This window comes from Misgurnus anguillicaudatus, chromosome 11, assembly GCF_027580225.2.
Source record: "Misgurnus anguillicaudatus chromosome 11, ASM2758022v2, whole genome shotgun sequence".
NCBI lineage: Eukaryota > Metazoa > Chordata > Actinopteri > Cypriniformes > Cobitidae > Misgurnus > Misgurnus anguillicaudatus.
Window position 1 is genome coordinate 21,573,672 of NC_073347.2, and position 13,073 is coordinate 21,586,744.

General features: G+C 38.3%; 1 protein-coding gene across 1 annotated transcript in view; it reads left to right on the plus strand.

Moving 5' to 3' along the window:
* The window catches only part of rin2a (Ras and Rab interactor 2a), a 41,300-nt gene that overhangs the window by 522 nt on the left and 27,705 nt on the right, over positions 1 to 13,073 (plus strand). Inside the window, exon 2 of the mRNA XM_055169710.2 lies at positions 10,400 to 10,494. Coding sequence (XP_055025685.2) covers positions 10,438 to 10,494 — 57 coding nt within the window. The 5' untranslated portion in view covers positions 10,400 to 10,437. The remainder of the gene's footprint in view (positions 1 to 10,399; positions 10,495 to 13,073) is intronic.

Consider the following 13,073-nt stretch of genomic DNA (forward strand, 5'->3'; position numbering starts at 1 on the left):
TCTGTTTACAACAATAAACCCCTCGGTATGGTGTAGTAGTGAAAACATATAGGCATGCCATAAATTTACTATGGTTTAACTACAGTAACCATAGTTTAACCATGTTAAAAACATGTATGTTACAACACAACAAAACCATGGTTACCACACTTTTACTATAATAAAACTGTGTTTTCCTAAGGGGTAATACAATAAAATGTTGACACCGCTGATTTTTCATTCTTTCTTTTTTTCTTTTTTCTTTCTTTCTTTCTTTCTTTCTTTCTTTCTTTCTTTCTTCATTTCTATTGTTAAAAGACTTACATTGTAGCATTATCCAAACGATTTTGCTGGGGTTTTAAACTTATTTATCTTATTTTTCCTATTCCCAGTAATTATTATTATTATTTGAGGGATTTATAAATGTAATTGTATGTAAAAATTAAAGTTGAATGGTAGAGATTTTTTATAGCCAAAATCAGATTATTTTGCATCATTGAATTGCATTAGAAAGTTCTTGCACAAGACTATAAAACTATATCTGCATACACTTCCTTCTTTATTACTACACGTCTATTTAGGTAAAATGATGCCTAAAAGATTTGATAATAAAATTTGTGATAGTGTATGTGACATCACAAGTGTAATATATACGCTCAATAAGTAATTCTAACTAATTCAAATAACTAATTCATCTGACCTCAGTTTTTCCGCACTTACACTTTTGGCACGGTTTTATGCTGAAAAACTGCCAAAAGCATTGCAAGTCTACAAACAATGGACGTGCAATCAAAAACACACTTTCATGAACGGCAAATATGAATAAATTGCACAGAATTTGTCTTTTTGTGTAAAATAAACCAGTTTTAAATGTGTAAATGACCTGTTGCGTACGGAGGGATAAACCATTTCCTGAGATAACCCGACATTTACTGGTCCCTCAGGGCTTACACTTTTGTTATGATTCTCTTACTCGTTTGAGTTTGCAGGCGCGGGTGGAATAAGGGCTCCTGATGACACATTGTTTTCTCTTTTTTGATTGGTTCAATAACGGCAGTAGTTGTCTCAGTATTATCCAGAAGGCTTTGATTTACAACTTTACAGCTTTTTTGTGCATGCAAATATATTTCATGCTTGCGATGTCACATACACACCCACAAATTTTATCTTGCGCATGCAAATCTTCATACACGTCTCTCTGTGAACTCCTTTGAAAAAGAAGGAAGTTAACTTGATTTAGGGGCCAAGTAGCTTACTCATTGAGTTAATCTGATTAGAGCAATGGACGACTGTTTAAAGATAATTGCCAAATTTTGACATTCCTTAAAACCATTTGATTAAATAATTCATTACAAACTACATTTGTCCAAACAAAATTTTCCACCAGTGGCTCTGAAACCTGTTAAGAGGATTATTCTCAGGCAAAAGGAAGTAATTTAACTGTGATTTTGCCCAGAATAAGCGTCACTTGACAAGAATTTAAAAGTTAAATGGCATTGGATTGGTTTGAACCTCATGTGGAAAGTTATTTCATAGATACTATTCTTATTTGCTTTATGACAGCTGTGGTTTACCAGGATTGTTTATGCGACCCCCAAGCTAATGGGTCAGGATGACTGGAGTGTCTTATGGTAAATTCTGGTTGATGCCTGCTGAGGGTTTGTGGGGCGGTTTCCCGGACCAGGATTAGCTTAATCCAGGACTAGGCCTTAGTTTAATTAGGAAATATAGCTAGTTTTAACAAACATGCCTTACTAAAAACATTACCTGTGTGCATTTTGGGGTAAAACAAAGGGCACTGATGTATTTTAGGATATGTAAGTGCAAGTTGTTTTCAGTTTGGAGAGCTCTTAAAAGTGTTTAAATCTAGGACTAGTCTAATCCCTGTCCGGGAAACCGCCCCTGTATGTATTAAAGCAATGAAAAACAGACATACACTGTAAGGAAGGTAATGAGATTGAATGTAGTTTAATTATTACAGAATTTAAGAAAACAAGCCAAGCCAAAACAATCTGCTATTTTTTGTATTGCTATTACTATTTATTAGGCACAGTTTTGACATTAATATTATTGCATGAAAGGAAAGCGCTATATTACACACAATACATGGATTGTGCATCGCAAAGACTTCAGAGTATGACTTCAGGCATTATCAGGTCAGGTAAATGCAAATAAGTTCACCTTGTGTTATTTTTAGATTGGTGTTCAGTTATATTCTTCCTTCTAACTGGAATGCATATCTCAGAGTTTATTGCTGCTGGTGATGATGTGATGTTTTTGGAATCCTGCAGTAGCCATGAGACCTGTTTGGTTTCTTCAGACACATTGATAACATAGCAACTATGAACATTGGGTTTTTACTTCAGTGTTCCAAAAAACCCCTCAAGCATGGCGAGTTAATTGTTGAGAGGACTCAGGTTTAGTGGAAAACAAAGTGATGGCCGGAGTTTGAGTGTGTTAGTGAGTGTTAGAAGGTTGAGGTTTGTCTTTACAGTTACTTAAAACCTCCTATTATCGCGGTGAACCGTTCGAGACCTTTTCTGAAGTAAATGACAGGAATAATACTTAGATGTGCTGAGACACGCTGTGCCGATTGTTTTCCACTGTGACAGATCATTCTGAATCCAGTTCGAGACTCCAGAAATGATATCAGCTCTTCGCAGTCAGGAAGCTGCCAGTCTCCGGTGACTCTGCCATAAGCCTTTCCCACGGAATCACCTCACGCTTTCCGTTCCAGTGTCTGAATGAGAGGCTTCTTTGTGTCTGATGCACAGAAACTTAGCCCTGGAGATGGAGAAGCTAAGTAAATTAAAAGAAAGGGCAACTTTTAATAGGCCTGCATGATAGTGGGTGGAAAATTGCATTGCAATGTTATGTTTTCTTGCAATGAATATTGTGAAATGAGAACTGCTGGATGACTTCACCAGATTACTTATAAAAGCTCAGTGTTTAAGAGGAATTAACTACTGCCTTGCATTTTGTTTAGCTCACTAATTTCTCACAGAGACATCCGTGATTTCTGTCTGAAACCTTTTTTATATATCACAATCGATGTGACTATTGCAGATGCACGCATTGCGATGTTGATTCTGAAACTATGTATTGTGCTACCCTGACTAAGATGTACATCGTGTTTATGGAGATCAAAAAGTGCTTTAGGAACCACATGCAGGGTGGTCGATAAAACAAAACGAAATATACACAGAAAGCACTTAAATGCAAAAACAGCACAATAAGTGTCTGGAATTTGTCTGCACATGTATAAATTGTTGTTTGATTGTCATTTTGTGTGGTTGTAGCTTTGGGATTTGTAATGTGGGGTGGAGCTGGCCACATCCTGCAAAGCACTGGCCTCTGCTTGCTCCCTGTCATACTGTGTGTTTTTGTGGTTCTCCTGTTTGTATGCCTGGATCTGGGACTCGCACACCCACTTCATGTTATGAGCAGGCCTTAATATGGCAGAGGCACAACTTAAAATAAAAAACTTGCTCACTTAAATGTAAAAATGCAATTATCATTTAAACTGTTCCTTTAAAGGGACATTACACTTTTTTTTGAAAATATGCTAATTTTCCAGCTCCCCTAGGGTTAAACATTTGATTCTTACAGTTTTGGAATCCATTCAGCTGATCTCCGGGTCTTTTAGCATAGCTTAGCATAATCCATTAAATCTGATTAGACCATTAGCATCGGCTAAAAAATAACCAAAGAGTTTCAATATTTTTCCTATTTAAAACTTGACTCTTCTGTAGTTACATCATTTACTACGACCAACGGAAAATAGTCCCCTGCTATTGAAAGTAACCAAGGGGACTATTTTCGGTCAGTGCGTAATATCACTACGCCTGCTGCAGCCATGTTACATCAGTAAAGTCCTTGATTATTACGCCAGTTTGAGAGTATAGTTCCTAGCCACAATTGCAACTTTAAATTTTCCGTCGGTCTTAGTACACGATCTAACTACAGAAGACTCAAATTTTAAATAGAAAAAATATTGAAACTCTTTGGTTATTTTTAGCGCGATGCTAATGGTCTAATCAGATTCAATGGATTGTGCTAAGCTATGCTAAAAGTGCTAGCGCCAGACCCAAAAATCAGCTGAATGGATTCTAAAACGGTAAGAATCAAATGTTTAACTCTAGGGGAGCTGGAAAATGAGCATATGTTCAAAAAAAAGTGGAATGTCCCTTTAATGCATAGATGGAATGAGATCAGAGATGTCTTTTAGCTTTCACTTTGCAAAGTCCAGCTAGTGACACTCCGGTGGTTTAAGTTTTGTTGGTCTCTGCTGCAGACTGTGCTGATGAAATGCTATTTTAAGCTTGTTTACTCAATATTTCCCCTGCTTTTGCAGCTGTGTCTGTTAATGTAATTCTTCTGAGCCTTTCTGAGTCTCTGCAGTCAGTTCACAGACACAGCAGCAGAAGACCAAGCTCTTTGTTTTGTTTCTGAAGCAGTAACGTCTATAGTTTCATTATTATTTTAGCTTTACTGACTCTACTTTAACTGATCTGACCCAGGTTCTGTCCAATTCAGCTGGGTCGAGCTCTTTATGGGCTCTGTGTAGAGTTTGAGGTTATCCAGCTGGGGTTTTTGTGAGGTGCAGATCAGAGCCATATAGCAGCAGGGTCCTAATAAAGTGCCAGACAACTACACTAACCAATTATACACAGACTCAGTTTCCTCTTCCTCCTTTATTCAGATGCTCCCTATCCGCTAGATCTGCCTTGTACTGAGATTTATTTGCATAACGCTTTGAATGTGTGTGTGTGTGTATGTGTGCAATTGTCCTAGTTAGTGTGTAACTGTCCTATTTACCGTAGTTTATCGTAGAGATCACGCTCAATATGCTAGCAATTTTGCTGGCTCCAAAATTCCCTCCTTACTGTACGTTCCCACCGCCACCGACTTAAGCTTCCAAAGAAGCTCAGGGTGCCCGGTCAAGGATGCTTGTCAAAAAGTATTGGGTAGTTTGTTGACACTTTGACCACTCTGAAGTCTGTTTCCCCGGAACTATTGTTTTGTAGGAGCGAAAGTTTACATTGTATGTTTCTTCGGAATCAGCCAGTGAAGAACGTCTAGGCTTTATTCCAATTGGTTGCTGGGCTTTTGCAGCTGCTTGCCGTTGAACCGCGTCATAGCTCATTACCATAAAGTTAAGCTTCTTTCAACTTTCTGATTGGCTCTGGTCGCTCAAACGCCTAAAACGCAACGCCGATGGATTTGACGCTCCTTGCAGTTGAGAGAAGCCAGCTTCCATTGTAAATAAATAACTTCCGATAACTTTGGAAGCTCAAGTCAGCGGTGGTGTGAACGTACAGTAAGAAGGCAAGGAACTCAAGAGTTAAATCATTTAGCATGATTATGATTATGCAAATTATATTGTGGATGATTTACAAAGCTTTTCTGACACTTCTCTGCACTGCATGGAGATATTATATTAGGCATTTGTATAGAAATTTGCAAGGAATAGTTAATTTGCAAGAAAAACTTCGCCCCTAAATGAAAATTCTCATAATTTCTCTGGTGGGTGTGTCTGTTGAAGCTGTTGTGGTAATGTAGTTTCCTAGAATTAATAAAGTATCAATCAGTTAGCTCACCATCATGCCATTCCATATGTACATGAGTTATTTAGCTGAATATTTAGTTAGTTTTATCTGTCACTTTATGTACACCTTGGTCCCAACAGTGTAAATACTCAAATATTTTGATAGTTTACAGAGTGTCTCATGACTAGTTATCATTGATAATTTGTCACAAGACAAGCAAGAACTGAGAATCGAAGTTACCATGCTGCCATGTTTTAATCTAGTATGATAAGCAGTGGCGGCTCGTGACTGCTCTTCCGAGGGGCGCAAATTCAAAATATGTTTTCGGGGTGTCATGTGTGTTGCTTGTGTTTTCAAAATGTGTTTGTTGCACACACGTCAAAATGGTTTATGATAAGAGACGCTCACGTTCACAAAATACACGCAAGACACTCCCTTAAAAGTAAACTCTGATTATACATGAGATTATGCGAGTATCTGGCAAAACCCAAGTGTCACTTTTACCATAAACCCTTTTGACGCGTGTGCAGCAGGCACTTATTTTGACAAGACACGTGATGCACATAGGTTCCCTCGACGCGCAAAACACACATTTTGAAATTACGAACCACACACATGACGGGCAACGGTCATGTTGTGACGAACTTCGCATGGAGCACCCTTGAAAAAAGAAGTCACCGGCCGCCACTGATGAGATGATCTCAAGTTTCATATTGAGGTCATTTCATAATTTAAAGGACTTTTCTTGACTTGCTCATTTTGTATATAGATAGATTAGCCAATATAAAATATTATAACATAAAAGTATTATTTACAGTAGGTAGAGTAGCAGAAAACGCTCACTTTTCATCATTTACATTTCGTCATCAGCACCTTCCCTGTTGCACTGGCTGAATGTTGCGATGAAATGATTCAGATATCGCCTTGTTATTAAAAAAGCTCACTTGTGCGCAGTGCATCCAAGTACAATACGTATGTCAGTCAAATCACAGTAAAACAGAGAAGTAAAAATTAAACAAGCAGTTTTTTCCATACAACCATTAGTAAAATGAGTACCAGTTACAGTGCCTAGAAGTTCTGCCTTTTGTGTTTCAAAGAATGAAATAAAATAATAAAAGTTCAGAAAACCACATGCGGTGAGTAAATGCTTGCAACATTTTCATTTCTGGGTGATGTGTGAATGTGGAGAGGAATGTATCTCTGACCCAATTAGTTTTGTTTCTTTTGTCATATTTCTATTGTCGTGCTAATGGATTTTCTAAAGCTGTCAATCATCTCTGTGTTTTTTAGAATGCAGCTCTTTATTGACCTAACAACTGTTGCTTATCATACAAAATTGTTGAAAACCCCACCGTCATGCTTTTGTTAATTTGCGCTGTATGTGTTTTCCCATCATCGAACATGCTAAGAATAACATTCTTAGAGTTGTTATCTTTGTTTTTAACTCAGCCCCTTTAATTGCTTGCAAGATTTATTTCCTGTTTCGTGCCAGGTCTAGCAAGACCACAGAAAATCCTCTCTGTGGTTCCAGGCACCTGTTGTGTTTGCGTGTCTGTGTGTGTGTGTTGAAGGAGAGTGGCGGGACACAGAGCCGCTCTGTGCCTCGATATTCAGATGTTCCTTTGTGTAGGTCAGAAAAGCCCAGCTAAAGTCTCCTACATCCACTCAATCACAAACATACACACACATATGTATACACACATACTGGAGAACATTTAGTACAATAGTGCAAGCCAGCACAGTATTACCGAATGACAACAGGATAATACTTTTGAGTTGGTGTGGTTTGCAATTGTTGACATTTTAGATGGAGCACTAACAAAGGCTTTTCCTTTCATGTGTAATTTTCCTTGTATCACAGTGTCGTGACATCCCTATTGAGATGATATCGAGGGAGATAAATGGCCAATTGAACGAGGCTGCATGTCTGTACTCTATAGTGGCCAGTTAATAACATTCACTGTTTACTCTGTCTGTTCTGGCAGTGATGGAGGCTTCCTGTTTACCAACCAAGACGTGCGTGTGTGTGTGTGTGTGTGTTTTGAAAAGAGATGGAGACAGAAACTAGATGTGAGGAGGGATGAATGGGTGTTGCAATAACTCTACAGCCACAATATGAGGTAAACGTCTTCAGAGAAAGCAGTAAATCAACATGTCAACTTTATTCATATGCGTCAGCACAGGAGAGAGACACTTAACAGGAAATGTCTAAATATTTAGACTTCTCTTTTACCAAAAACCCCACCTTTGTCTCCAAATATTTCCCGAAAAAACCACCAACACAACAACAATGAAATACTGACCTTAGAAGAGTATAGTGAGAGATGAGATGGGATTGAGAAATAAACAAAAGTAAGCAAAGGTTTGGGATGAGACATCATAAAGACATCACATTACAGACTTCAAGGGATACTCCACTTTTTTGGAAGTAGGCAAATTTTCCACCTCCCTTAGAGTTGAGCATTTGATTTTTGCGGTTTTGGAATCAGTTCAGCTGATCTCCGGGTCTGGCGCTAGCACTTTTAGCATGGCTTGGCATGGTTCATTGGGTCTGATTGGACCATTGGCATCGCGCTCAGGGATGACTAAGGAGTTTCAGTATTTTTTCTGTTTGGAGCTTGACTCTTCTGTGGTTGCATCGTGTACTAAGACCAACGGAAAATTAAAAACTGCGATTTTCTAGGCAGATATGGCTAGGAACTATACTCTCTGGTGTAATAATCAAGGACTATGCTGCTGTACCATGGCTGCAGCAGGCGCAATGATATCACGCAGTGCCTGAAATAGTCCCTTTGGTAACTTTCAATAGCAGGGGGCTATTTTCGGGCATTTTTTGAGCCATGGTGCGGCGGCAGGGTCCTTGATTGTTGCGCCAGAATAAGAGTGGGGTTCCTGGCCGTGTCTGCATAGAAAATCACAACTTTTGGTTTTCTGTCGGTCTTGGTGCGCGATGTAGCTACAGAGGAGTCAAGTTTTAAATAGGAAAAATATCCAAACTCTTTGATCATTTTTGAGTGCGATGCTAATGGTCTAATCAGATTCAATGGATTATGCTAAGCTATGCTAAAAGTGGTACCGCCGGAGATTGGCTGAATGGATTCCAAAACGGTAACAATCAAATGTTTAAATCTAGGGGTGCTGGAGGATGAGGCTGTTTTCAGAAAAAGTGGAGTGTCCATTTCACATTTTTTCCGATGCAATATTAACACCTGGACAGCAGTTTTGTGTTTGCTCAAAGGTTTTGTTATTTCCTTTATCGAGTTGACACTGTCTTCAGCATTGCTGTCTGTGATAAAATGGGATAAATAACTGTAGTGCATAACTTGGACAGCTGTGCTGGATCAAAGTTTTTTGAGTGTTTTTTGAGTGTAACTGCATCTGGAAGTAGGTCAGATCTGGATCTCGCTACAGCTGATGATAATAGCGTGCAGTGGGAGAGAGACCTTTGCTGGTTGTAAACAAAGAAGTGAGCCTCCACTTGTATTGACAGTTGTCGCTTCATGATACTTTGATTGGCATGGTGTTTTAATGTAGTTTTGTATTCAGGCATCCCAGGTGGACACCTCACGACGGAGAGCATGCCAGACAGGATGGCTAATTCAAAGCAGCTAACATATAAGATGAACCTTCTGGTCTTTTTTGGTTTTTAAGTTATATGCTTGTATTTGTATTACTTCCTAACTTCAATGACTTTATTACTATTCCAAAACGTGGATGTAATAGTAACAAAAGTGAGTAGATGTTCCAAACTTTTGACTCTTATTGTACATATTAACATAGCATCACGGCCCGTCCTAGAATAATCTGATGTTAACTAGCTCAGTATGGGTGGAGGTTAACAGCCAGTCATATCGAGATTATTCTAAAATATAGACGTCTTAAAGTAGGAAAACCAGCCTGCTGAATTGAAACAGCCCCAGTATACTTCGTTTTTGATGCCTACATGAGCATACCAGCAAAGTTACATGCACAGCCTTGTAAAGTATTTATTCACAGGCATTTGATGCATGCACATTGCGACACATTACAATGCCTTTCCTGGCCTTCATACTACATGCTCATGTACGCACATGGGTAAAATTAAAAAATCCACTGGTGCTAACACAGTATACGCGTACTATTCTGATGACAAAATTTGTTTGTTGTGAGTGCAAGAAACCGATATATTATAAAAAGTGAAGAATATGCCCACTTTTACAGTAAGTACACTATTCAGATGGATTGGGTCCAAATCTCTAAAAACATATGTTTGCTATCTTAGCAGTTACTTTATCGCTACATTCCATTGCTTTCTTTCTTCCTTCACCATCAAGCTGGCTTTGATTCTTCCCTGAGCTGAACCGTCCAATCGCAGGTGATAAAGTGCATTAAAATGCTTTATGTCACTGTTAATGTCTTGAAATGAATGCTTTCTCACAACTTGACCTTCGACCCGTCTGATCCAGCTGATTCACGTTCATCGTTTTATGCCTGAAGCTGTTTTGAAAGCCCTTTAGTCAGAAGACTGAACAAAAGGTTTTATCTGTTTTCACCCTACTAGTTCTTTTGTCTTCTTTAGATGTGTATAATATTCTGTAACAGCTAATATTTGCTATTATAAACCTCACATCCCCTCTTAAAATTATATATCAATGATAAGGTGTGTTAGCTTGATAATCAATGCAAGTGTAAGAAAGACAGAATTGTTTGTGTAAAGGGTGGAGTTGCGGAAACAAAATATAGGAGAACAGGTTTTTTTTTTTTTGATGAACCTTTGCTTGGAGTGTGCATGCATGACAGGCTCCCGCCCTGGAAGTCTCAGTTACTCGTTGGCCTATCTATAGAAAATGGGTTGAGATTTCCTTGGCCTAACATGTGTCTTCGATCCACAGAGAACCAGCCCAACACAGAAGAGCTTTAGGACCCGACCATGTGCGAGTTAGTGATGCAGTCCTGCCTCATGGACCGAAAAAGTAGCTTTTTTAAGGTAAGTCTACAGTTTTTGATGGGGTGAGATGGAATCATCTGATATTATTAACCTTATGTTGTGTGTTGTCTCATTGGATTTAACATGAAGTGTGTGTATTTAAGATCACTTGTTAAATCCATTTAAATCCTGATTCAACAATCCTTTTAGATCATACTTCTATCTACAAAGCTGCTTTTTATTGTTTAGTCTCTGAAAGAACTACATGAAATCCAATAGCTTACAGTATAAACAGTAATGTTTCAACTAACAAAAAATGACACCACCATCATCACATGAGTTTGTTTTCAATAAACAATCCTACTTTGAGGCATACTGTGGGTTACTCAAGGCTTTGGTCCTCTGAAGAATCCATGAAATTCTGCTCTGTTCGTTTACTCTTGCTGCAGGTTCTAGAGACTTGGCAGATAATAGATCCATTTATAATCCATGTGAGCTTTTTTCCGGCAAACAAAGACTAAATTTACACGACTAATCATTTCAGGACAAGCGTACTGCTCCCTCCGGCATGTGTTGTGATAATTGTTTCATGCAGCGAGGAGGAAGTTATAGTTGTTGTGTGCGTTCATGCTTTTTCACATATGAACAATTAGGTGCAGCCAAAGACAAATAAATCTGCCTTGCTTCACTGCTAAAAGCCCATAATAGATGCATGACAAGATAATGAAAGTCAGTGCATGAGGATTTATAGAGATTTTATATTCCTCCTTGTTTCCAGAATAATATCCCATCTCATCCCTGTCATTAATTTACATGATCCTTTAGTGAAATGTGTTGAATGGATTAAAGGGATAGTTCACCCAAAAATGAAAATTCTAATTTACATTTCTTTGTTCTGATGAACATGAAGAAAGATATTTTGAGGAATGTTTAAAACCAAACCGATCAGAGGCCCCATTGACTTTTAGTACTTTTATTTCTACTATGAAAGTCAGTTGGGTGATTTTTGACCGTCTGTGTTTTATTATATTAAAGTGAATGGGGACTGATGACTCAAGCTTTACAATGGCCATAAATGTACCATAAATGTGGTCTTTATATCTAAAGCCATGTATTACCTTTGTTTGAGAAACAGCCCAAAGTCTGTGGTCGCCTATGACTTTTTTGTGCTGTTGCCATTGTGTAGGAGGGCAGCACCTGTCCTTATTCACTTACCTTATATGGAAAAGAATGGCCAGGCCAAGATATTCCTTAAAATTTCACCTTGGAAGTATAGATTTGGATTCGGAACAACATGTGGGGAAGTAAATGATGACTTAATGTTTTGGAGAGTAAACTGTTCCTTTAATTAAATAGCTTTCCTGCTGTCACTTGAGTGTTTATTTTCAACACTCTTCTCAGCATCCGGGCTCTATTTGGCTGAAGCAGCCGTGTTAGTAAAATGTCATCACATAGTTTCCTACAGTTTTGGCTGCTTTGTATGCAGTAAATGACTTTACCTCAATGCTGCTTAAAGACAGATGCAGATGACTGCAGCGTTTGGATGAGCTCTTCATCTTACCAGTCTCCAGAGCGGCAGCCAGCACCTAACAAGCATCAGAGTTTCCTAGCAAATATCCAAGCAGGCAAAAATGCCCTTTTATTCTGCTTCGTCACCTTTTTTAATGGCTGGTTTCTACGGCTACAGCAGGACGTTCTGTGCTTCTGGATGTTTTAAACATCATCATATCTCTACCATGGTCTCTTTCTTTCTCTACAGGCTTGTTTCTGATTGCTCTGTTGTTCTGTTCTCTTCCCTTTGGCCGACGTTAGCTTTAAGGAATTTGCTGTGCTATTGTAAAAGTGAATCTGTTGAAAGTCCATCTTCCATTTGTTATTTATTCATTTTTAGCTTCAAGCTGTTTATTACGATTACACAATTTCATTAATGGATAATTGAGAGGTTTGTCAGAGGAGAAATATGCATGGTCTTTCTGTTTGTATAAAATTAAGAAATGGTAATGGGGTTCATTTACATTACATTTACATTTTGTCATTTAGCAGACGCTTTTCTCCAAAGCGACTTACAAATGAGGTAAACAATATAAGCAATTATAGCAACACAAGAACAGCAATACAGTACATAAGTGCACTGGAAATAGTCTCATCAAGTCTAACACAGTATACATAGTCAAGGGTTGAGAGATAAAAAAAAAGGAAAAGAGAAAGATAGTAAGTCCTATATTAGGAAGTGAGGTAAAGGTGGAAAAGTGGGGGTTTTAGCCGATTCACACTCCTTTTGTGATTATAAAATCTTTTTTGTACCCCCTACCCCTAAAATGAATTACCTCATGATTTACTCACGCTCAAACCATCCGAGTTACATATGTCCATCCTTTTTATACAAACACATTTTCAGATATTTTCGAAAATGTTTTAGCTTTTCCAATCTTTAAACCGCATGAAATTAGGGTCCAGTTCCTTTATTCCCAAAGAATGTGCATCCACCCTTTGCTAAAGTAATCCACATGGCTCCAGGGGGATAAAAAGGTCTTCATGAGGTTAATCGATACGATTTTGTAAGAGAGATAATATCTATATTTAAAACTTTAGTGATGAAAGCAGAGGGGTTGTTTTGCTCTCCACGTTCATTATACATC